We start from the raw sequence: 25621 nt of genomic DNA on the forward strand, positions 1-25621 counted from the left end.
ACCCTCCAGGTTCATCCATATGTTGTACATAGTAAGATTTCATTTTTAAAAAATATATATTTTATTGATTTTTTACAGAGAGGAAAGGAGAGAGATAGAGAACTAGAAACGTCGATGAGAGAGAAACATCGACCAGCTGCCTCTTGCACACCCCCTACTGGGGATGTGCTCGAAACCAATGTACATGCCCTTGACCAGAATTGAACCTGGGACCTTTCAGTCCGCAGACCGATGCTCCACCACTGAGCCAAACCGGTTTCGGCAGATTTCATTTTTTTTATGGCTGAGTATACATAACACAACTTTTTAATCTACTGATCTATTGGTGTGGAATCTAAATAACAAAATACATGAACAGACAAAACAGAAACAAACTCATAGATACAGAGAACAGACTGATAGTTGCCAGAGTGAAGGGGTGTTGGGGAGAGTGGGTAAAAAGGTGAAGAGATTAAGAAATACAAATTGGTAGTTAAAAATCAGTCATGGGGATGTAAAGTTCAGCCTAGGGAATATAGTCAATAATATTGTAATAACTATGTATGGTGCCAGGTGGTACTTGAGTTATCAGAGAAATCACTTTGTAAATTATATGTGACTAGAGGCACACTGCACAAAATTAGTGCACTTGCGAGGGGGGGTGGGGAGGGTCACTCAGCCCGAATTGTGAGAAGGCTCAGGCCAGACCAAGGGACCTCACTGGTTTGGGGCTAGGGAGGGATGTGGGAGATTGACTAGCCAGGGAAAGGACCGCAGGAGGGCTCCAGGGTGCGTCCGGCCTATCTCGCTTAATGCTGATTCACCAGACTCCAGCAGCAAGCTAACCTACTAGTCAGAGCGTCTGTCCCCTGGTGGTCAGTGCATGTCATAGCAACTGGTCAAAAGGTCAACTTTCTGCCCCCTGGTGATCAGTGCATGCCATAGGGAGCGGTTGAGTGGCTTTAGCATATCATTAGCATATTATGCTTTGATTGGTTGAATGGCTGACCAGACTCTTAGCATATTAGGAATTTATTATATAGGATTGTCTTGCCACTATGCTGTACACCTGAAACTAATATAAAATAATATTGAAAGTCAACTGTAATTGAAAAATAAAATTTTAGCCCTAGCTGGTTTGGCTCAGTGGATAGAGTGTTGGCCTGTGGACCAAAAGGTCCTGGGTCTGATTCTGGCCAAGGGCACATACTTTGGTTGCAGCCTCCTAGGTCCTGACCCTGGTTGGAGGCAACCAATCAATGTATTTCCCTTTGTCTTTCCCCCTCTCTTCCACTTTCCCTAAAAATCAATGGAAAAATATCCTTGGATGAGGATTAATAATAATAATAATAATAATAATATAAATACATTTGTTTTAAATTGCCGGGAAGTGGGGTGGGGGGAGAACCACCACCACCAATTGGACACAGAAAGGACTTGGATCAAATGGACCTTGCCAGGTTCTTTTTTGTCTATTAAAAACTAGTTCATTTTAAACTACAGTTGTCTATGATGATATCTCCCTTCCTGGAGGTCCTCTAAGTTCTTTTAGGCAGTTGGAGGAGCATCAAAGGTTCTTAGATTGAGCAAGGAAAAGATTGCATTGCCACAAAGTGTAAACGCCACTCACCTATGCTGAGGAAGAGATTAGGCTGAGGATTCAGCAAAAAGAATAACCTCTGAGCCCTGGCTGGTTTGGCTCAGGGGATAGAGCATCAGCCTGTGGACTGAAGGGTCCTGGTTTGATTATGGTCAAGGGCACAAGCCCAGATTGCAGGCTTGATCCTCAATAGGGGATGTGCAGGAGGCAGCTGATCAATAATTCTCATCATTGATGTTTCTATCTCTCCCTCTCCCTTCCTCTCTGAAATCAATAAAATATATATATATATATATATATATATATATATATATATATATATATATATATATATAATAAATAAATAAAGCAACCTCTGACATGAGATCATCACTGAGTGGGGACTGAGAGTCGGAATAGATCTTCTGAGCACAGTGTAACCTGTGCTGCTGACCAGACCGAGGGGCAACTGTGTGCTGACACAACTCACCCTTCTGTCTGGGTCTTCTCTCACCAGGGTCTTTTCACCTAATTCACTTGATGTTTGATGACTACGTGCTCTACCTGTTAGAATCCCTGCACTGTCAGGAGCGGGCCAATGAGCTCATGCGGGCCATGAAGGGAGAAGGAAGCACTGGTAAGCCAGCACTGCCCTGGACATTGCCCTACTTCCCAGTTTTATTTATGGCCTTACTTATGTGCTCTGTGGTTCTTTATTTAGCTCTGTACCCCTGAGGATGTAGCTATGGCAAACAGGTCATGTGGCATGAACCCGGTCATGTCTTTTTCTTTAGAATGGGCATATTGTATATGGACATTGCCTTGGGTGCTATGATGGTGATGGGAAACCGGTGAAGGGCTTTAAGCAGAGGAGTGACAATGCAGAGTAGAAAGACAACTCGCCTTGACCTTTGGCTATAAGAACCCACCCTTTTCTCTACTTGTAGCAGAAGTCCAAGAAGAGATTATCTTGACAGATGCTGCCCCACCCACCCCTTCACCAGTGCCGTCGTTTTCTCCAGCAAAATCGGCCACGTCCGTGGAAGTGCCACCTCCATCCTCCCCTGTCAGCAATCCATCCCCTGAGTACACTGGCCTCAGCACCACAGGTAATAAAAGGTCCCCCAAGGTTCTGAGTGGGGAGTTGACGTCTAAAGCAAAAACTTTCTGGATAAACATTCATCCCTCTAGCCCCACTCCCCAACACGGCCAAAAACCTGAGTATTTTCCTGGATTTATAGATGACTTGCAGTTATCCATTTGTACATATTCTTTAGGCTTCTGTTTTCAAATTGGCAGATTAAGTACATGATAAAATTTCCACCCTTCCAAAATCTAAGCCACTAAAATGATTAAAATTATATAAAATATAAATTATATGCATGTATACAAGTCCTTCGGTTGTACAACCAATGGACACAAAACTCTGGGGAGGGAGGGTATAAACGGAGGGGGGGGGCATTGGTATATGTACAAAAATAATAATTTAATAAAATAAAATTAATTAATACACAGACATTCTTGAAAACAAGACCCACAAATAGAGGCAGCTCTGGAAAGGGGTCAGACAGAAAGCCATCTATTAAGCATGACAACCATATTCAAGACGTGGGAACGACAAGGTGCAAACTGGTGCTGGGGGGGTCCTTAGGGAAGGGGGAGGTTCTGGTCAGAGGTATCAAGGAAGACCTCACAAAGGAGGAGGATTTGAGCTGGAACTTGACTTTGACAAAGGCATGCAAAAGGACTTTCTGAGCAGAGGCCAGCTGTCTTTTGATCAATTCCTTCCCCAAAGTTTCCTGTCTCCAGAACTGGAGCTCCTCAGAGAGGAAGCGGGCAGATGCTGAGGAGCCATAAAGTGCTGCCTCCTCTGCTCTCTGCCAGGGCAGGAACTTGCCAACAAGCTCAGTGGCCCTTTGTCAGGACCTGCTGAGGAGCCTGGATTCCTCAGAGAATCGAACAGTAGGGCTGTCAGTCACTGGCATGAGATGGAGCTCTGATTTCACTGTGGGTACACAGCCAGAGAGGCTCTCCTCTTCTGTGGAAAGTTGGATTTTCTTTACACAGATGCACCTCAAATCATGTTTTGTTTCCTACTTTGAAGAGAAAGAACATGAGCCCCCCCTCCCTCCCTTCTCTCCTAGTGAGTTGTTGCGGTTCCTGCTTGGAGGGCTCAGGAAGAGGAATTAATTATAGCGAACAACTTTGTTCACTGGAAATAAACAAGGGACGGGAACTGAAGCACTGATCACAGCTCTTCAGCTGCTGGGGGCGGGGGGAGGAGGGCACATCTTCCCAGACCAGAGTTATGGGGCAGCCACCCAAGTCCCTGCCTCACTAGGAGAGGAACCAGGGCAGTAAGAACCTGCCTCAGACCCTGCCCCCACCCGGGAGACACACATGCAAGTGAGTCAGTGATAACATCCTTACTAAGAAAATAAACAGGGAAATTATGCAAATAAAACAGTTCTGCATTGTGAAGCAGAAACAATTTGAGTGCTACCTGTCTTGCGTGTAGCAACATAACAAACAGAGCGTCTATGGAAACGGGCGCAGGCGTGTGGAGGGAGGCTTCTGGGGTCTCTTCCAAACCCTCATCCAGCCAGAGCCAGCCTGGCTTTCTTCCCAGCAATTTGGAGGTCGCGAGTAGGCAGGTGTGATAGTCAGAGCCACAGCAACACCATAAACATGTTCAGAGGTTTCTGGGCAATGTGTTCAAGAGTCATAAAAGTAGCTTCTTAGAAATACAAATGTGAACCAGGTTCTCTTCAGATGACTGTAACCTTTGAAGATTTTGGCACATTCCAGCTTTGTTCTCAGATACCTCCAGGGGGCATTAAAAATGTCATCCTACATAAAACCAGGTATAATATTTTTGTCGAGTACCACTTTTGAAATACTCCATCCATAAATTAGACTGGATGTTGGCATGTATTTGTGGTTCATGGTTTTGGAGGAAACATAAATATAATTTCCTAACAACATGTATGGTTTTATAGATATTACATCATAAAGCACAAATTACGTAGTGATGATATATACCAAAATAGTAGAAATGTATTATGGTAGGCTTCCTAAATTGGGGGATTTGTGTAATTTTTCATTAGGCAACACTGTAAATTGGGAAGCAATTATGCATCTTATAAAATGCATTTTCCATGTTCCTTTTTAAAAAGGTTAACTCAGCATATAGTTTCCGCGCCCAGTTAATTTTTATTTCCATCTTAAAATTATTGCTTGTTTATATATCATTGCTTTCCAAAAAGGATCTGAAGTGTTAACAGAAAAAAATGAAACAAAACCAATTTTTTAAAAAGGGCCCAAACCAGAAAGCAAGAAATAAAGAAGTGGGTAAAACAAAATAAAACCCTTGGCTAAAACAGTTTATTAATGCCTTAGGTGAGATTTTATGTGATCTCGTGATTTAGTTGGGTGTCTAGCCCATTCTGAATGACAGTGGTCGGATGATGGACATATGAAGTCTGACTTATTGAGAGTCAAGGCCAGTCAGGTGTCTGTAATTCTTCCACAAATCAGTCTCACTTTTGACGGACACTTCATTTCTCAGCTATGAGAAAGAGAACTGAATTATGTCTGCTTGGTTTAGCATAAAGAGAAAATCAATTCATTGCACAAACCTTCTTGGTATCTTTTTTAAATCCTCACCTGAGGATATGTTTTTATTTATTTTAGAGAGTAGAGGGAGGGAGGGAGGGAATGGGGAAGGGAGGGAGGGAGGGAAGAGTGGAGAGAGAGGAGTGTGAGAAATATCCATCAATTGACAGATCAAACCCACAATCTAGGTATGTGCCCTGACTGGGAATCAGATCCGAAGCCTTTTGGTGCATGGGATGACTCTCCAACCAAAGGAGCCACCAGGCCAGGGCTCCTTTGTATCTTTTTCATACAAGGATTAGTGAATACAAAGTAGTAGAGATTAGGAGTTAGGACTCTCTAGGAGTACAGCCATTTTGCTTCCCTATATCTAGATCTGTGTCCACACCTGTATACATATATTTCTAAGTCTGTTTTCTTAAGACTATATTTAGTAATTGCTTTTAAAAGGGAGAAAAATGAAAGGGGAAGGAAGGGAATATCAGGCACCAAACACTGAACCCGAGGCATGGCCAATTTCATTTGGGCATGTTCAAGTCTATGGCAACACCATGGTAAAGATGGTCAATGTTCCACTTCAGCAAATTTCCACAAGCAGATAGCTATGATTCTCATACATCCTTTTCCCCGCTCCTAACCTTGTGAGCTTGCCACTGCCCTCATGGCTCAGCAAAGTTCATAAATTATAACTTTCTTTAAGCAAAATTGGCTCTTTTCCTCCTCAGGAGTGTGGCAGGTGATACCAAATTGCCCTGCCCACTTAACATGGCATAGGGCTGCAATTCTTTAAAGTCACTTAAAGCAAAATGTGAAGATCCCACTCTGTCCGGGTCAGGCCACCAAAGGGTTCTAAGACCTTGTTTATGATGTCATTTTAAGTATTCCCTCCTTCAACAATGACAATAAAAGTTAACTATTAAACTCATGTTTTCTCCTTCCCACCATGGGTTCCCTACAACACAAAACCAGCAAATTAAACCACTGAGATGCTGGGATGCATAAAGAAATAAAGCAAGTTCCTCATAAATGGCCCTAACTGTAGAACATCTGGCCTGCCCAGCTGCGTTTTCTCTACTTCAGTGGAGGGTTAACAAAGATAACTGGCCCCTAGTCTTTCCAAATAACAAAAGCTCAGTTATTCTGAGGGCAGCTACACTGAGTGGGGTATGCCGGACACTGTGGCCCCGCCTCTCAGCCCTCGATGACTCATCGCAGAACTTCCTCCTCCTCCATCCCTGCTGCTTCCTTTTCTTTAAAGGAATGAAATAAGGAAATGTAAGCTGGGATTAAAAATAGGTGGTTAATCTGCTCTTGACTTCATACCATCAGGGTCTTGGCTTGGTGTTGGCACCTTGGGGTTTGCTCATCCATTCATTTGTTCATTCCCCGTATTTTGTGTCTAATCTGTGCCATGACCTGGGGGTCCTGAAGTGAGGAAAACAGGCATGGCCCCTGTTCTCATGATACTTATACTCTAGTGCAGGGGTGGGGAACATCTGGCTGCAGGTTGTAGAAGGCCTGTAGAATCATATGGGCTGGCCCTGCCAAGGCAACTGTAGGCAGGACTCGAAATTCAATAAATCTAGGAGTGTTTTTTTTTATAGCAACTTAAATTTATATTAAGTGAATTATATTAAAGTGAACAATGTTATAAATATCTACATGGCCCTTACCCCACTCCTATTCTAGTGGGTAAGATAATCAGTGCAGAAATAAACCACCAAGTAAATATATAACTTCAAATGTCATAATGAAAATAATAGTATGCTGTGAAATGGTATAAAATGGGGACCCACCTTAGCTGCTTGTCAGATAATGCCTCCCTGAAGAGGTAACAAGGAGCCAGGCAGGTTGGGGGAGGAAAAGAACGTTTGGGGTAGTAGGAACAGCATGTGCCCAGGCCCAAGGCAGACAAGCCTGGCAGGTGAGGACTGACTAGTGTCTGGGAAGAGGGGAGAGTGGCAGGAGAGGAGCTGCAGAGGCAGGCGAGGCCAGACCATGAATCAGCATCTCTCTGGGAATAGATTGGTTTGCTGCCCCTGCTCAGTTCTGTCAGAGTTTGGCCATGGAACCATTAAGTTTAATTCAAATGAGTTTTTCCACTTCAGCAAGAATTCTCCTTAAGTACAATTACATTGAGGAGAGCTGATAGCTAATGGGATGGAGATGTGTGTGTGTGTGTGTGTGTGTGTGTGTGTGTGTGTGCCTAAGTGACTATTACGACTGTGTTGCTATGATGTGCACTGACCATAAGGGGGCAGAAACTCAACACAGGAGCTGCCCCCTGGTGGTCAGTGCACTCCCACAGTCAACCTCCCATCCTGGCCAACCTCCTGCGGTCCCTCCCCCGCCCCCCCCCCCCCCCCCCCAGCCAGCCATGATGGGCCTGATCACCAGGCCAAGGGACCCCACCTGTGCACGAATTCATGCACTAGGCCTTTAGTGAATACTTTCTTTCCCTGTCTCCATCTTGAATATTACATGAAATGCTTATTTAATATCAAATATTATCAAGCACACTGTTCAAATGGAACTTCTTGTGATGATAGAAACATTTTTAATCTGAGCTGTCTAAAACAGTAGACACTAACAACATGTGGCTACTGAGCACTTGAAATGTGGCTTGCACAACTAAAAAAACCTGGATATTTAATTGCATTTAAATTTAAATACCCACCAATGGCTAGTGGCTACTGTTTTAGGGCAGAGCAGCTCTAGAGTCTGGACATACTTAAAGGGGCTTATTTCCCAGGAAGGTACTAACAAAAGGCTAGGTTAGCTCAAAACCTGAGCACCATCTGGGATGGTTCATAGAATCCTAGTGGGAAAAGGGTTTTCAAACAATTTAGCCCAAGATCTGAAGGAAGTGCTTGGCCAGAGAGCCTGGGAAATAGTCTAAATTTTCACCATTATGCGTCAGCCTCTCAACTTCTGACTTTTAATGGCCCTCAACATGCAGGGTGCGTGGCAGGGGGCAGTGTGTTGCGGAGCCTTGCCACTCAGAGTGGTCCATGAACCAGCAGCATTGTCATAATTGGGAAGCTTGTTAAAAATGCAGACTCCCAACCTCCCGAATCAGAATCTGCATTATAACAAAAATGCCAGGGATTCAAATGCACATTCAACTGTTAGAATAGGTGGTTGTGGAAAGGCGTTGGAGCTGGGCAGGTCTGGGTTCAAATCCCACTTCTGCCACTTAACTGAGCAAGTCTTAGGTCTCAATGTTCTCACTTAAAAAGGAAGGTAATATTTACTGAAAAGATTATTGTGAAGGTTCAATGAGTTGATGTATAAAAAGAAACTAGCATGAGGTCTGGTTTATGTTGGATGACCAATCAATCATTCAGTTATTCAACAGTCATTACTGACTGCCTATTATGTTCCAAGCACCCTTTCTGTCCTGTGTTTAAAACCCCTTCCAGAAAAATAATATTGGGGGGGCGGGGGGAATGTTTTATTGAGAATGGGAAGGAAAGAAAATATTCCTCTCTAGCAATTTCAATACTATAACATGGACAACTTTTCTTTATAGGATTCTCAAAAATGAAGAGCTCCCAGCGCTGTCCTTAGACTTTTAAATGGGGGTAGAGGAATGGGGAGGGGGAAAGAAGAGAAAGCAAGGGACTTAAGACAACTAGAAAAGGTCTGTTATGGTTTTACCAGCAAATGAAAAGCAATTAGAGCTGTCTTAAAAATGAAGCACAGACTGTTTTCGGCACAGGTTTTCTTTCATTAGCTTCCTAAAGAAAGAAGCAGCGGCAGTTCTCACTGGAGGTCCCACGGGTAGGAAGGGGAGAGCGAGGGGTGTTCTTTTCTGCTCCCCTGGCAGAAAGGGTTTCTCACCCAAGCCAGTAGGTGTTAATCTGCTTAAGCCTGCCTGAGTGGGTCTGTTAGGTTGCTGGCACATGGCCATTTAGGGGTTTTGTTTCCCAGGCCACAGGAGCCCATTTTTCCAAGCGTTCCACTAGCTTTGTGTTTGATAACGTCTGTTTCTAGAAGCTTTTCCTCCTTCAACAACAAATTCAATAGAACAGAAGTTTACTGAACATCTACTCTTAGGCAGACCCCTCTGTTGGGGATACAGAGATGAATATGGAACATTTGCTGTGCTCCAGGAGCTCACGAAAAAGTAACTTCTGCTTTCTTTAGGTGACGGCTGTTATCACGCCTCTTCCTACTGCTGGGGGAAGGGGGGGGGGGGGAGGAGGAGAGAAAATCCTCTGGTCCCTTCGCTGCCCCCTGTCAAGCCCCACTGACCTCACTGTGCTCTCCTGAGGTCTCAGGGGCTTCAAGGGTTAATTACTTGCTGAATGTGGCTGGTTCATTGTTCTCGCAAACTTCTACCCCCCTCCAGTTCCATTCCCAGTTGTATATAAAATTTGCTTAACATAGTTTAATATTTTTCTTTTCACAGAGGCAATACACATTCATTATAGGGAAAAAAAGACAAGCAAAATGAAGAAAAAATTTAAAGCCACCCTCAATCCTACCACTTGAAGATAACATGTTTTAATAAAAATTATAACAGTAATTTTGTAGGTAGTTCAAAACATAGAGGAGAGTTGCCACGCAAAATTCAGTCACCGAGGACATGATCATGTTGGGGTTTCCCTCCCGGTCTTGCAGATATTATAAATGATGCCTCACGCACAGTCCGCTACAGTCATCTTTTGGAGGAAAAATACCGTGTAGAGGTGGAAAGGAGTACTTTTAGCCATACTGAAGGCTCCAGACATTTTACAGAAAACCCTGGTAGAAGTTTGCTGTCATTAGCTGAATTATTGCTGCTGATCAAATATTTCATCCCTGGTGACAGAATCTGACCCAAGAAACTTGTCTTTCTTCCTTGCAACCTGAAATGGGAAATATAGAGATTTCTACATTAAGCAAGTCTGACATAAGAATATCTGAATTCATGAAGAGTGCTTGCCTATCATTAAAAGTCTACCCTGTGCCAAGCTCTGACATGCTATCTCAGTTAATCCTCACAATAGTCCTTCAAGATAGACATTATTATCCCTATTTTGCAGATAATGAAAGGAAGGCTCATAAAGTCTAAGAGGCTTGCCAGGAGCTTACACACAGTCCGTGGCAGAACTAGGACCCAGAGTACAGAGACGTTATGGTAGAGTTAGTGGGAAGTGTGGGGCGACCAGGTTCAGAGGCCCACTGGGCCGCCCACTCACTGTGGGGCCTCAGGCACGTTTAACATACTGCATTCCCCTGAACGGGCCTCTTGTGTGACATCAGTAGCCTGCAAGTAGTGTCGGCATAAGGAACCATCCTAACAATCCAAGACATGGAGTCCATTGTAAGGGCGTGTGAAAGAAACTCCTGTGTGTGCTAGTTCTAAGGACAGTATTCTCCTGAGTGATTTGTTTTCTGATCCTGGGCTCCTAATCTTTATAGCAAGCACTTCCCCTGGAAAACTCTGAGCCAAGTTTAAGGCCCACCTAGAAAGAATCTGGACCTTCAGGGTGTGCATGTTTCATCTCATTCCTGATTGCACTTTTTGCTCCAGTTTTGTTTTAACTTCTTCTTTCACTTCCTGGGGAGGTATTATTTCTTTTGAGGGAGTCTGTAAGTAACGTAGCACAGTACCTGGCCTATATTAGATGCTCAATAAATGGTGTCTCCTTTCACGCTCTTGGATTGCATCTGTGTCACTTCATAAAAAAAGAAAGGCATTATTTGCATTCCAAAAGATTCTCTAATTTACAGGAGGGTTCAATAGAAACTTCTTTTAATAATAAACATGTGTATTTAGAATAGGGTGCTATTTTCACAGACCTGTAGGGGGACTCCTTACTGGGTCTCTGTCATGTAACCAGTGCAGTGCTGACCTTCTGGCTCTTCCCTTCCCCCTGCCTTGTCAGGGCAGCTGCTCTCATGTGCTATTTGCATAGTGTTTGGAATGGAATGGATGGCATTTTTTAAATGAAAACCTTTTATCTTTCCAGAGGAATTTTAAGATAGAAGTGATCTGTTGCAGAACATACAGAATTAGTGAATCAAATTTTCTATTTCTTTTTTTAAAAAAATACTTTGTCACTTTATTTACTTATTTATTTATTTATTTTGAGAGAGAGAGAGAGAGAGAGAGAGAGAGAGAGAGAGAGAGAGAGAGAGAGAGAGGGTGGGGGGGGGAAGGCAGAAGGAGAGAGAGAGAAAAAAAAACATTGATATGGGAACAAAACATGGCTTGGCTGCCTCCTGTATGCCCCCTAGCAGAAACTGAGCCCACAATCCAGGCCGGGAATCAAATTGTGGCCTTTCAGTTACAGGATGAAACCCACCCAACCGAGCTACAACCAGCCAGGGCTTCTCTTCTACTTCTTAAAATTGGCCTCCGAATTATTTAGTTTTTCATGTGTCTACACAGAGGAGTTGAATCCTATTCCCTCCACCTTCTAAAATAGGCTTGATTCTTTTCACTATGTCAGCATTCTACACTTTATCAGAAATTAATTTGATGAGTTTATTGTCCAGTTATTATAAGTTTATTAAATAGCATAAGCTTATTTATTATCAGTTATTTCTTAAATTACCATTTTTAAATTCTAAACATCTCATAAAATTCTTAAGCATCTTGAGTGTTTTTAATTTTGTCAATTTCTTTTCTCAGTCCCTAGCACTTTCCAGGTATCCAATTAAAAAATAAATTAGTGGAATTAACAATATGTATGGAATAGGTCATGGTAAGGGTCACTGTCTAATAATCTTCAAAAAGACCTGGGCAAGCAGAGCTCAATAATCTACTTATGTTTGCTTAAAGCAATTTGTTGGATCCTTAACACCTGTTGAGTTGAACGTTGAGAATTTATTTTGCTAGGCCTGTCTGAGCTACATTGCCCCAAGATTTCTTTTGTTCTCTCTCCTTCCCTCCCTCCCTTTCTTCTTATCTTTCCTTTCCCATTTCTTCCTTTTAAAAACTTTAGTGAAAGCCTTTTGGCCTCCAGGCTCTATGCTAAACCCTGGGGGAGCCAATGGTGGACAAAATAGAGAAGGCCCCTACCCCCATGGAGTTTATAGTCTGGGGTTGAGGAGTGGGGAGGATAGGCATTAATCAAATCACATTCACTAACGGATGTAGGATTACAAATTGTGGTAGGCACCATCAAGGACTGTTAGTGCAGTGTGGGATCTGACCCTGTCTGGGGTTAGGAAACGGCTTCTCTCTATTGAGATATGAAGGAAGGAAGCATGAGGGCTCTGGGTTGCAGAAAAGAGCATGTGCAAAGGTCCTGTGGTGCTGGGAATTGTGGTACTCTGGGAAAAAAGGAAAGAAAGGTATTATGGCTAGATCAGATAGAACAAAAGTGGTGGGGGGTGGGGAAGGGCGGAAAGAGGTAGGGGAAGCTTCTGGTGAGGTCAGGGGACCAGAGAGACATATGCTTTGTAAATATTTTGGCTTTCAGGTCAAGAAAGCCAAATGAAGAAAAAATTTAAAGCCACCCTCAATCCTCAATCCGACCACTTGAAGATAATCTGTTTTAATAAAAATTAAAAAAAAAAAATTTAAGCCCCTGAAGTGCTCTAAGGAAGAGCTGGCAGTGCGAGAGCTGTCCTAGGACTGATGCATCTCGATTTGTCTCTGCAGGACCGATGCAGTCATACACGTGGTCTCTAACCTACACGGTGACGACAGCCGCGGGGTCCCCCGCTGAAAACTCCCAGCAGCTCCCCTGTATGAGGAGCACTCACGTGCCTTCTTCCTCGGTCACACACAGGATACCAGTTTACCCTCACCGAGAGGAGCACGGGTAGGCGGCTTTCCTGGGTTATTGCCTCACTTTTAAATTTGACTTTAAAGGGCAGGGCTTACGTGGCAGTTGTTTTCTCAAAGGGCAGGCGGAGCGCCACCCTGTGTTTAGTTCTTCCTGTGCCCAGCAGTCCCCACCAAGACCAGGTGAGGCGACCCCACTTTATAGATGAGGGCGTTCAGATTTGGTTGGTGAAGTTCAGTTCCTCTGAGTCACACAGCTGGTAACCATGGAGTCCAGACTGAGCAGCTGTGTTCTTCCCTCTTGACTCCATTAAAGTCTCGGCTGCACACACCAGTCAGCCATCCCTCGGTGGTTCCTTGTGCGCTCTGCAGCCTTAGAAAGCTTCCTGGCAGGTCCCAGTCTTTCATGACTACTCAGAGGAGGGCTCCCCACCTGAGAGCTGCAGGTCCCTGGAGGGTGGGGATTGTGAATGGGAATCCCTGTGGGTTCCAATGATGCTTGGGACCCTGAATAATTCAGTCATCCATTTTGCCTGTATTGTCCAGTGATGTTGCTGTGAGGAATAAACTACAGATCCATTTAAAAGTGTGACCTGAGTCACAGTAGCTTTTTGCCATTATGCACTGTCTTTATAAAAAGACACTAATCTTACAGTGTCTGATGTGCAGTGATCTGAAAAACACTTACGGTGTTAAAAGGGCCCTTATCCTCAAGAGTGGGGCTCTGCTGTGTGGGTGCAGTGAGCCTCCCGAGCCAGGTTCCAACAGACCAGCTGTGGGGGATACGGGAGGGGAGGAGGAGGAGGACCTCTCAGGTCCCTTCCTCAGAGTGGTGACCTGAGAATAGGCGCAGGCCTTGCTATTGGTGTACTTGAGCTATTTCCATTAGTTCAGGTGCCCCAGACCGATCTGTAGTGTAGCCATTGTTTTTCAGGTACTTTCTCACACGTTTAGAATAGATATTAAAATTTATTTCAGAGAGCTTTTTTAAAAAGTTGATTTCAGAGATAAAGGGAGAAGGGAGAAAGAGAAACATCAATGATGAGAGAGAATCATTGATTGGCTGCCTCCTGCACACCCCCTACTGGGGATGAAGCCTGCAACCCAGGCATGTGTCCTTAATCAGAATTGAACCCAGGACCCTTCAGTCCTCAGGCCTACACTTTATCCACTGAGCCTAACCAGCAAGGCTCAGAGAGCTTTTTTATTCTGCAGGAAAGGTCGAATAGACATCCACGTGGTCATGTCAGCGTCTTTGCTGTAAAGTTATTCTTAAGAACAGTGATTAGAATATCCCCTGTGCACACAAGATTGTCTTTTTTATGGAGTGTCTTCACATATGTGACCCTCCGAATAAGCGTGTGCAGCATGTTCACAGGTGAGAGAAATGAGGCTGCGAGGAGCCCAAGAGCCCAAGATTCCCGAGCTGGAAGGTGGTGGGGCCGGGCTGAGAGCCGGGCTCCCTGATGCCTGGTTGACCAGGCCAATGGTGTTTTCTCCCAGGAGAGAGCGCCTGGAAGGTGCCACGCCCTTCCGCATCATGGGGAAGCAGAGGCCTGAACAACACAAAAACATAAATCCCAAAGTAAACCCTTATTTTCCTATTTAACTTCAGGATATCATATGGGACTTTTTAAGACAACAGGAGTAGAGGTTTCCATCACTAATTATGTTTTGCTCAGGGCAAGCTTTTGTTCCCTGAGCACTTGCTGGGTGGTGAGGGAGATGTACCCAAGGGAAAAGGAAAATTAACCTGGGAGTTTACACCTACCACAACAGAGCTACAGAGTGGAATAGTAAGACAGGAAGAAAAAAAAAAAAAAAAAAAAAGGAAGAAAAAAAGATAAGGTTGGTTTTTGAATACATCAAACTGATCTGTTCTTCCTGCTATTACTCATAATAGTCAATGTGTTTCATGCACTTTAGATACACAGGAAGCTATAACTATGGGAGCTATGGCAACCAGCATCCCCCACCAATGCAGAGCCAGTACCCGGCCCTCCCTCCCGAGGCAGCCATCTCTGGACCACTCCACTACGCCCCTTACCACAGGAGCTCTGCACAGGTGAGTCGGTGGTCCTGCTTGCTTGTTCAGGCCAGGTCTACTCATGTAACACAGTGAATAAGCATCTTCTGTCTACTGTGTGTGCAGCTGTGTGCCCAGGAAAGGATGGTCTTTTCCTCAGTGTCACCTCGGCCCTCCAGTGGCTGCCCATAGTGGGAGGCAACCACGTTCACGCTCCACTTTCTCTCACCCATGCACGTGTGCATGAACAGTTGTCTTTAGTTCCGCCCGCTCTCACCTCTCTGATCCCAGGATCCAGTTGGTTGCCATGCCTGTTGCCCCTTTTCGGGCAGCCCCACTCCGATTGGACCTCTCCTTCCATCAGCATCCTCCTGGGGCAGATCCTCAGCGAGTCATCAGGATTGTCATCTCAGCCACCTTCTCACTGGCGCCTCGGTCTCCCACGCGTGCTCCTTTCAGTCCCACCCCCCACAGTCTCACCCAGAGAGTCCTCCTGAGGTGGGCCCTTATCACATATCTCAGGCCACACCTTTCTCTTGGCTCTTACTGTCTAACTAGCCAAATTGACCCGCTGTGACCTGTGGGGATGGAAAAGTGGTTGCACCTGTAACATCAGTGTTGGGCACTCGACTTGTCTTAGACACTTTCCGGTGCACTGGCCCCAGACACAGCTCGTTGCCAAGTCCGCTCAATTCCACATTCTGTGTGTCTGCACCCCCACGGCCATTGCCTCACCTCAGGTCTTCACCCACGTGAGATGATGGCACAATCCTTCCCATTGGTCTCCATGTCGCTAAACTTGTCTTATCTCTGGTCTGTCCCCTACATTGCAGCTAAAGGAATCTTTGGGGGGAAACCCAGTTGGTCATAATAGTCTCTTTTGCTTGTCATCGCTTCAGAGTCTAGTTCAGTGCCTTAGCCTGTCTCTCAGATTCATTACCATCGGCCTCTGCCTGCCTTTCTGGCCTATGAACGGCACCATCCCCATCCTTGCTTCAGGCAGGCCAGCCGTGGGCAGTCCCCAGGCCTGCGCTGAGGTGGCTTCCTCTGGCTGAGTCTGCCCCAGTCTCTTCACTGTTGTTCCGACAAGCATCTCATGGTCTGTGTGGCACTTCCTGACACTCCCCCCTTCCTTCCTCTGGACTTCATTAGGCCCACTCCTCGGTACTTGCATGGCACCCTGGGCTCTCCTCTGGTGGTAGCACTTCCCACACTGTGATCATTGCTGACTTTCCTGACTCCCACAGGAGACCCCGAAGTTCCTTGAAGGCAAACATTAAGTCTAGCCTCCCCCGGTCACAGGGCATGCGTCTGTCAGAAGGAACAGCTTGCTTTTACATGTGCCAAGCCCTTTGCACACCCTCACGGTAATCCCTGCAGGAAAGGGAGAGTCACTTGCCCAAGGATCTGAACCCAGGCAGTGTGGTCCAGCTGTTCAAGCTCTTAGGCATCACCCTCTGTTGCCTCTCAAATGTTGGCATTCTCTGGGCATTTATGGAACAGATGAGCAGCAGGAGGAGGGGTCGGCATAAACCACCGTGTGGTGTGCCACGGGCACCCACTGGTTCTGCAGGTGTGGGGGCCATGGTAGGTTTGGGGGCCTGGGAGTGGCAAGGTGAGAGATGTGCTTAAGAAAGAGCTCTCACAGCATTCACAGCAAGAACCAGAAAGCGAGGGGCGCCCTGGTGGAGGCAGGGAGCTCTGCTCCCAAGGGCTTGCAGGGGTGGAGAAGCGAGATGGCAGGACGTGAGCCAGGGTGGAGGCTGCAATTGCATCAGCTGCCACTACAGCTTTTGCTATCATGGGGGGAGGGCCCGAGGAGAATGTATCCACAAACTGGGCATCGGGGCACACAGGCATCTGTTTTGATTTCCATCTGAGGTACCAAGGGGAGCGCTGGTATAATCCCCAGACAAACCAACAAGTGGATTCCGCTAAATCACCACCTGGGCACTCATCACAGGTCTCCAGCTGCGTCACACAGAGACGCCAGCTCCTCAGGGGCTGCTTCTCTCGGGAGCAGGGTCTGTGCTCCTCTCTGTGACGGAGCTGCTGTTACAGGCTGGGTCACCCTGGACACAGCATCAGAGGCTCATACACTCGTTTGTTCATTTGTTTATTCATTTCTCAAATGACTGTCAGGTGTCTACTATGTACCAAGCACTGCTCTAGCCTTGAGAATACAGTGGAGAATGGGACGGAAACGTGCCTGCTTTGGGAGAACTGACGCTCCAGCAGGAGACACTGGTCTAAGCCACAGTGGCAAGATCGATCTTACATTGTAAACCACAGCTCCTGGCATTATCTTCCCTTTTACTTCACCCCCTCATCCCTCAAGCCTCCTTATGAAATTTATGCAGCTGGTTTTCTGGGTTGATATTTTTACAGCCATTGCTATAAAAAACAAAACAACAACAACAAAAACAACACCAGGGTCTCTTAAAGGCCCTCATGGTCCCTGACGATCAAAGACAGGCCTGCAGCATCTGCTCCAGAAGCCACACCTTCCCCTCCTGGAGCACTGCCATTACCGGTGGCCCAAGTGAAGGGCCAGGACTACATGAAAGCGCAGGGTGGAGCCCTTTGGGCCCAGTCTAGATATCCTGTGAGAGGTGGCAGGTCCTCGGCCAGCCTCTTCACCACCATTCCCTGTGACCTTTAGACAAAGTCTGTGACAACCTCTGACCCCACCACACAGTACACTGTGCGCTCTATGGGTTAGGCCTCAGTCTCCATTTAGAAGGTGGGGTGGGGAGAAGTCCATGTATCATATATATCTGGCAGGCTGCTTCTATGGTAGGCACTCTCTAAGGACAAAGAACTCTTTGTTTTGTTTTTCATTAACATTTATGCATCAAGCACTGTTTTAGGCACTTTCAAATGCACTTAATTATCATAGCAGCCTTTTCTCCAGTTCTTAAAGATGAGGAAACAGCTTCAGAAGGTAGTTTGCCTCAGGCCAGGCACCAGGAAATGACAAAGCATACCACAATGCAAGTTCTCCAGCTCTCAAGCCCCCAGAGCCGAGCACTGTGTGTCTTGGAGGGTGGGAGGTAAATTCGAGGCTACTGCAACTTTTCTCAGAAAGTTTCAAGTTTCCAAAGAGAAAAAGCATACACCCAATACCTTATGTCTTTCCTTTCCTGATTCTTTGGGTTAAGGTTGAGCATATGGGAGAAACCCAGTGCAAGGCTAATCAGTTTTATGTGTTTTTTTTTAAATACGCTTTTATTGATTTTAGAGAGGAAAACAGAGAGAGAGAGAGAGAGAGAGAGAGAGAGAGAGAGAAGAGAAGAGAAGAGAAGAGAAGAGAAGAGAAGAGAAGAGAAGAGAAGAGAAGAGAAGAGAAGAGAAGAGAAGAGAAGAGAAGAGAAGAGAAGAGAAGAGAAGAGAAGAGAAGAGAAGAGAAGAGAAGAGAAGAGAAGAGAAGAAAAAGAGAAGGGAAGAGAAGAGAAGAGAAGAGAAGAAAAAGAGAAGGGAAGAGAAGAGAAAACATTGATTGGCTATCTCCCACATGCACCCTGACCAGGGATAGAACTCACAATCTGAGTACATGCCCTGACTGGGAATCGAACCTACGAGCTTTTGGTTCATGGGACAGTATCAGCCAAGAAGGACTCACCCAGCCAGGGCCAGGGCTAATTAGTTTTAGCTTCCCAGAGCAGAAGTCCAACTGTTCCAACCCTGAGTACTGAAAATCACACTTCAGTATATCAGACTCACTGGAGAAAAGATCCGAGTTGAAGAATGATGGAATATGGTTACAGAATGCCATTGGTCGTCAGCTCAAGAGTAACTGGAAATGACTCCTGCCAGGTTTGCCTTAAAGAGCCATTTCAGTACACCTGTGACGTGCAGTAATCATATACATCCCAGCAGTTATATGCTCAAAGCAACCCATAGTCATTTGTTTTTTGAAATAAGAGTATGTGTGTGTCCTTGCTCATACTGCTGTTTTGCATAACACATGCTTGCTTTCTGGGTAATAGGAAGGGAAACCTCCAGCCCTTCTTGAATTCTCATAATTTCTGAAGGAGGGAGTCCAGATGAATGAGGCCTCACAGTGTAAGGTTTAAATTATTTCAGAAAAACACCCTGTTGCAAGGATGCTGTCCTTGTTCACATCAGAATAAGTGAACAAGGGATCTTGTCAGCTGTACCTTCCTAGGTCCCCGTTCTCATGCCCAGCCCAAAAGAGAGAGCAAACCAGACTCAGTACACAGCTACCAAATATTTCTGAGCCTCACTCCACTCACCTTTATGGAACCTCTATCCTCACCGCTGCCATGAATGTAGACTGGGAATGTAAACTTGAGCTCAAAAGCCATGTCATCAACCAGAAACGGTGTGACAGAAATACACTTAGAGTGGCCTGGAGAGCCATCTGTTACTTCCCATCCTGATGACAAGGCCCAGCCCTGCCCACCAGTCACAGTGCTCACAGAACCTTCAGGTCAGCCCGGGGCCCGTGGGTGCTCAATCTCAGAGCCCACTGACTGCTACAGGGTGCTCTGCTTTGGGATAACATCCTGGGCCACAGGGAGTACAGATCAGCCAGCCAACGGGACGTAAGATCCTGACTGCAGAGCCAGGCTTCCTGGGCTCACACCCCCGTTCTGCCTCCGATGAGCTCTGTGCACAAGAGCCTCATGTGAAAACTAGAGGTCATTTATAGGGTGGTTGTGAGCATTGAGTTAATAAAGGTAGAATGGGGCCTGGGTCAGAGTTAGCACTATTTGTGTATATTATTATGATCCTTTGCTACTTTTTTGTAATTGTAGAATTAACATCTGCCTCTCTCACTACACTAGTTCTGTGAAGGCAGCAGGGCCAGTCCATCTTTTCTGACCATTGTATTCCCAGACCCCAGCACGGCTTGCCCCTTAGTGGGAACTCAATAATGAACGAACAAATGACTGGATCCTTACTTGGGTACTAAGTTGCTGCATGACCTCAAGCCGGTCATTTCCCCTCTCTTTGACCTCACTTCCCTGATCTGAAAGTGATGGCAGTAGGACCAGATGGTCAGTGCCTGTGGCTCTCCCTGTCATTAATAGACCATAATGTTATGATTTGAGGAAGAATATTAATAATAGTTCAGATGTTCTGAACACTCACTACATGGGGGTACTAAGTGTTTCACATGTACATGTATTAACTCAATCCTGACCCTAAAAGCTCAGCAGATACGACTGTCTGGCAGAGATGTGGGGGGAGCTGTGCCCTCTTCCAGAGGAGACCGAGAGGAAGTCAGGGCGGGCCCTGGCAGCGCCTGGTGCGGTGAGAGCCGCCTTTCATAGGAAAACAGTTTGTGCTCCTGACTGGGCCACCTTTCACCCCTGGCTCAGGCAACTGCCCACTTGGTAAGGGTCAGGGATAAAGGGCTCATTCTTCCCTCTCCATGTGCAGGAAAGGCAGCCCTTGGTGTGGGGAGTCGTTTCTCAAAATAGAACGTCCTAATATGGTTCCAGGAGGCCTGGAGGCAGGCACAGCTGAGGCAAACCTAGGCCTTGGCCATGTGACTGAACCTTTGACTGCTTATGTACACACGCACTCACACACGCACGCATGCATGCATGCTCGCCCACAGCCACACCTCACACACCTCTCACGGGAGGAACTGGGCCTTAGCTCCATTTTAACATCAAGGACAGTAGCCTGTGATCTGGCCCAGAAAATAGTAACTTCCTGTTATGGGCCCTCAACAAAAAGCGCCTTTATTCTGGGCCGCGCTCTCAGGACCCAGGGTTTGTGCCCAGCCTGCTGGAGGACCCGGCACGAAACCGGATGTGAAGTGTGAGAGGTGAGGCGGTGCCACGGGCCCGCTGCACAAGAAGCCTCATTGGTGGCGCTGGTGGCCAGGCGGCAGCGGGCTGCAGCCGCTCCCGTCAATGGGCTCTTCACCACGGGAAAGCGAGGCACTGACTCATTTGCAATTAGCTGACCTAACAGGACAGAATTTTCCAAGCCGGATTCTGTGGTAACAGGATTTTATTGTCACATTGGAGATATTTTGAGCCAGCCTCATTTCCAGGCAATTACTCTTTTGAGTCTGTGACACAACCCCTGGGCACAGCTGCATCGAGGGTCCTTGATCAGGCACAAAAGCCACACTCTCTCGGGTTCTGTGGGAAGGAGACTCCACGTCCGCACACAAGCCAAGGCAGCAGAGACGGTTGGAACCAGCGAGCGGAGGCTTGGTCAGAACTGCAGGACCCTGTCATCTGCTGGGGAGAGGTCAAGGTCAATGGGCTGCTTGTCCACGAAGGAGTGCTCTTCCTCTCTGTCATTCAGCTGTGGGCCAGGCGGACAGACCGAGGGGGGGTGGGCAGCGGGGCCCCAGGCCTCATTCATACACCAGCTCTGCCACTGGGTGGTGTGACTGTGGGCAGGATGCTTCGCCTCGGGCATTGCTTTTCTCATCTGTATGACACCGAGATGGATTATGGGATCCCTAAGGTTCAGTCTAGTGGTGACATCCCACCAAATAATGCATTACTCAGCAGAGACTTAGTTAGCACCTGCTAGATGCCGGGCATGATTCTAGATGTGGGAATACGGTGGCAGTCATGAGAAGGCCCTAGGGGAGCTTATGGGTGACTAAGCCAGTAGAAAGAGACAGCTGCTGAGAATGACAACATTCCGACCAGAACGGTGGAGGGTGGAGTGTTGAGCTTCTTGAGATAGGATGTCCAGAAAAGTCGCTCTGGGGAGGTGACATTTGAGCTAAAATCTGAAGAATGATCACAAGGCAGACGCACGGGAGCCTGGGGGTAGGGAGGGGTGGTGCAGCACATCCTGGGCAGAGGAGATGGCTAAGAGAAAATCTCTGGAATGAGCACGAGCCAGGCGTGCCACAGGGAGGAGCCAAGGAGGGCATCATGAAGACAGATTATCACGAGGAACAAGCAACCTTTTTGGAAAAAAACAAGACTATTTTATAACATTTCTTAGTAGGAGCTGTTTAACACCTGGGGTCCTGTTTTACTGAGCAGGGCCCCGTCTGGCTGTGGCCTCTCTGGGCTGTAGAGTGGGTGCTGGGCAGGAATTCCCCTGCCACACAGACGGCACCATGAGGCTCCTGCTTGGGGACCAGGTGCACTTCAGCATTATGAAAGCCTTGGTATGCTGTCAGTAGTCACCTTGGCAACAGCCCTGATGCTGTCTCCTGTGAGTCCCCAGACACCACTATACCCCTCTCCCTCTTTTCTACCTGCTCCTTTTACTGTGGAGGGGCTGCACTTTGCTCTGTAGGCGTGCTGTCCTTGGTACAGCAGACGCGCTCTACTAGATGTGGGACCCTCTCCTCCTCGACGGATGAATGGCTGGTCCTCTTTGCATGCCTGGGGCCTATCAGCCTCCCCCTGCTCCTGTTGGGCTCCCACTCAAAGAGGCAGAGCGGTCCCTTTGGCCCCAAGACTACCAGCAGCAGCCATTGTTGTCATGCCCCTTCTCCCGGCTGTCTAGGCTTCAGCCTGTCTGTCTCCCTCACAGGAGGCAGCCTCCCACCTAATCCCTCAGGGCTCCACTCTCCAACTGTCAGGGAAGACAGATGGGGAGCAGAAGAATTCACACACTCTCTCCCCTACTTGCAGTCCTTGCCATCCTTGTTGATGGCTCCTGTCCCTCTTGGGGTGGCTTAGCACAGCAAGGAAGTCTTTGGTGACTGGCCCACAAAGCGGTATCACCCTCTGATTGTGCCGAAGGGCTTATTTGCATAGCTGTCTTGGGAACTGGAAAAAGGGTGAAGAAGCACTTCAGAGACATTGCTCTTATTTCTAATTCTTTCTAGAACTGCTTCCCCACTTCTTACAGCTACGAGCACCTGTTTTTCTGACCTGCACAACCTCCCCTCCCTCTCAGTTGGCTCATCCTGGCTCCTTCCACATTCACACACACCGAGCCCAGTTATTGCCACTTCCTGCTGGAGTCTCTTCCAGGATTCCAGTGACTGGAGGCCAAAAAGATGTTCTTCAGATGATAGGCACTAATAATAACCTTTGAGGCTGTTAGCTTGCTTGCTTCCTCTTCAAAAGCCTGCTTTTAGGCTGCAGCTCATAATTGAATTCAACTGTAAAGTGCTATTTTTAATAATGTCTTTGTGTTTCACTTGGCAGTACTGTTCTCTTGGGTTGATTGAGTGGGACCTATCACATCTCCATAACTAGTGATAAAACTCACACCCATCCATCCACATCAACTTGGACATGCTATTACTCGTGTTTGTCCTTTCTTTCTCTCTCTCTGTCTCTGTCTCTCTGTCTCTGTCTCTGTCTCTCTCTCTCTCTCTCCCTCCCTCTCTCCCTCTCTCCCTCTCTCCCTCTCTCCCTCTCTCCCTCCCTCCCTCCCTCCCTCCCTCCCTCTCTCCCTCTCTCTCTCTCTCTCTCTCTCTCTCTCTCTCTCTCTCTCTCTCTCCCCCCCCCCACCTCTCTCTTCTCTTCCCTCCCTCCCTCCCCCCTTTTTCTTTCCCCCACTTTATATCATTTCTATATTCCAGTAGGGCTATTCCTTCTTTGGGGTTTGACTTCCCAAGTCATTTTATATTGAGCACAAAGTCTGTATGACTGGTTGAGTGAACACCAACCCAACACTGGCTATGAAATCCTTTGCATTTCCCCCGTTGGAGACCTAGGCCACAGTTCAATCTTTCAGAGGTTCACTGATTTCATCCCATTGACTTTCACTAATAGTTTTTTAAGAAATTTAACAAACTGTAAACATGATTGATACTGTGTCTATGTAACTTCAAGCTAATTTTAACTTTGTGGACTTTCTTTCCCCTCAACAAGTACCCTTTTAATAGCCCCACTTCCCGGATGGAGCCTTGTTTGATGAGCACTACTCCCAGACTGCATCCTACTGCAGTCACCCCCCGATGGCCAGAGGTGCCCACAGCCAACACGTGCTACACAAGCCCGCCTGTGCACTCCACGAGGTATGGAAACTCTAGTGACATGTACACTCCCCTGACCACCCGCAGGAATTCTGAGTATGAGCACATGCAACACTTTCCTGGCTTTGCTTACATCAATGGAGAGGCCTCCACAGGATGGGCTAAATGACTGCTCTCATAGGAATCCATATTTAATATTAATAAGTATTAATAATAATAATAATAAACCCACCCACTCTCCCCCCCCCAGAAGACTTTATCTCTATACATTATAACTTGTAAACCATTCCTAGGCATCCATTTTCCTAATGAACGTGAGGCTGGGATTCAGTATGGGATGAATAAACTTTAGTTCAGAAACAGGACCCACTAAAAGTCAGTGAGATTGGGTTCCTGTAGCCAAGCCAGACTTGACTTTGTGTAGAGCACTATCCCAGACAGGCCAATCTGTGCCTTTTCCCCTTGTTCCATGACTTTGCTTTGCGTTGCCAACCACTCCCTATAAGTTACTTATTTTTCTGTTGACAAAAGCTCTTTAGTCTTGAAGGATGGATACTGGAGGCAGAACCTGGTTTGTGCTTTTGGATGGGCACATAATTTACCGAGAGCACTCACCTTGCTATCTGTCTGGCATCTTACTGTACAGCGAACAGCCCTCAGACACGTTCAGCGCATTCCTTCTGCCTGCTGGTGCTCCCGGAGCATCAGGGTAAATGCAGGTATCTGGCAACTCGTGCCTGTCACAGTACCTGCATTAGAACGTAAGCACCGTCTAGAGGAAAGGAAGAGGTCTGTTCTGTGTGCCTTAAGTTGACTGACATTCGTAGGGGACCAGTTCTCCTATGTACAAATATTTGTCCGAAGTTTGCACAATGGCTAGTGTCAGCGAAAGGCAGGGAGGGGCTTCTATAGTTCTGTGTGATGCGGACATCGAGTGTTGAGTGTCACATTCTGCTGTATTAATGTTGTGAAACTGGATGGACCAACATTAGCTTACTGGGCACCAAGTGTGCAAGTGACTTTCACGGTTCCTTCATAAGACGAAATAATTTCTGACACTTTGATAGAAAAAAAATTTCAAAGCTGTGCCTTTGAGCCTATACTATACTGTGTATGTGTGGAAATAAAAATGTATTGTACTTTTGGAAAAATTTTTCGTAGGCATTCTTCTGTCAGATTTGTAGCAATTTGTGCAGTTTGTTAGAGCTTAACATAGGTTTTCTTTCTGTATTATAAAAAGCACCAAGCAATTATGGTGGACCTATTACCCTATGGGTAAGAAATAAATAGAAATATGACATCGGATGTTTTAGCAATTGTTCTGTAAATAAAATCTTTGATCACACCCACTCTGTGTGATAATCATGTCTACAGCTAAAATGGAAATAGTTTTACCTGTACAGTTGTGCAAGATATGAATGGTTTCACACTCAAATAAAAAGTATTGAAATGACGTCCTTTCATTTTGCATTTGCTATGACCTATGTGTGTGTGGGTGTGCTTGCACGCACGTGCATGTGTGTAAATAAATACCATTCTGAATACTAGGGTGAAAACAGGCAAAACAAAACTAAGTGGTCCCGAATGGTCGTGGTTATCCAGTCCATCATCATCTCCTCATAAAACAAGCATTAAAATTCGGATAGGCCTGGCATGCAGTCCATGGGCAACAATTTAGTGCCTGCAGCCTGATTGAGGTTTGTAGGGGACCAATTCCACATACAAGGACTTAAGTTTGCATGATGACTGACGTCAGCAAAGGGCAGGGGCCTTTCAGCCCTTAAAGGGAATATTGTTCTTCAA

At 46.3% G+C, this 25621-nt stretch overlaps 1 protein-coding gene across 3 annotated transcripts in view; it reads left to right on the forward strand.

Moving 5' to 3' along the window:
* The window catches only part of RFX4 (regulatory factor X4), a 123264-nt gene extending 98004 nt beyond the window's left edge, over positions 1-25260 (forward strand). Inside the window, exons 14-18 of one of the 3 annotated variants that reach the window (XM_084880116.1) lie at positions 2076-2195; positions 2506-2667; positions 12774-12936; positions 14826-14964; positions 23715-25260. In XM_084880116.1, coding sequence (XP_084736242.1) covers positions 2076-2195; positions 2506-2667; positions 12774-12936; positions 14826-14964; positions 23715-23987 — 857 coding nt within the window. In that variant the 3' untranslated portion in view covers positions 23988-25260. The remainder of the gene's footprint in view (positions 1-2075; positions 2196-2505; positions 2668-12773; positions 12937-14825; positions 14965-23714) is intronic. The other 2 variants (XM_084880117.1, XM_084880118.1) reach the window with 2 other exon arrangements.
* The last annotated feature ends 361 nt before the right edge of the window (positions 25261-25621 follow it).

This window comes from Pipistrellus hanaki (genome assembly GCF_964339955.1).
Source record: "Pipistrellus hanaki genome assembly, chromosome: 3".
Lineage (NCBI taxonomy): Eukaryota > Metazoa > Chordata > Mammalia > Chiroptera > Vespertilionidae > Pipistrellus > Pipistrellus hanaki.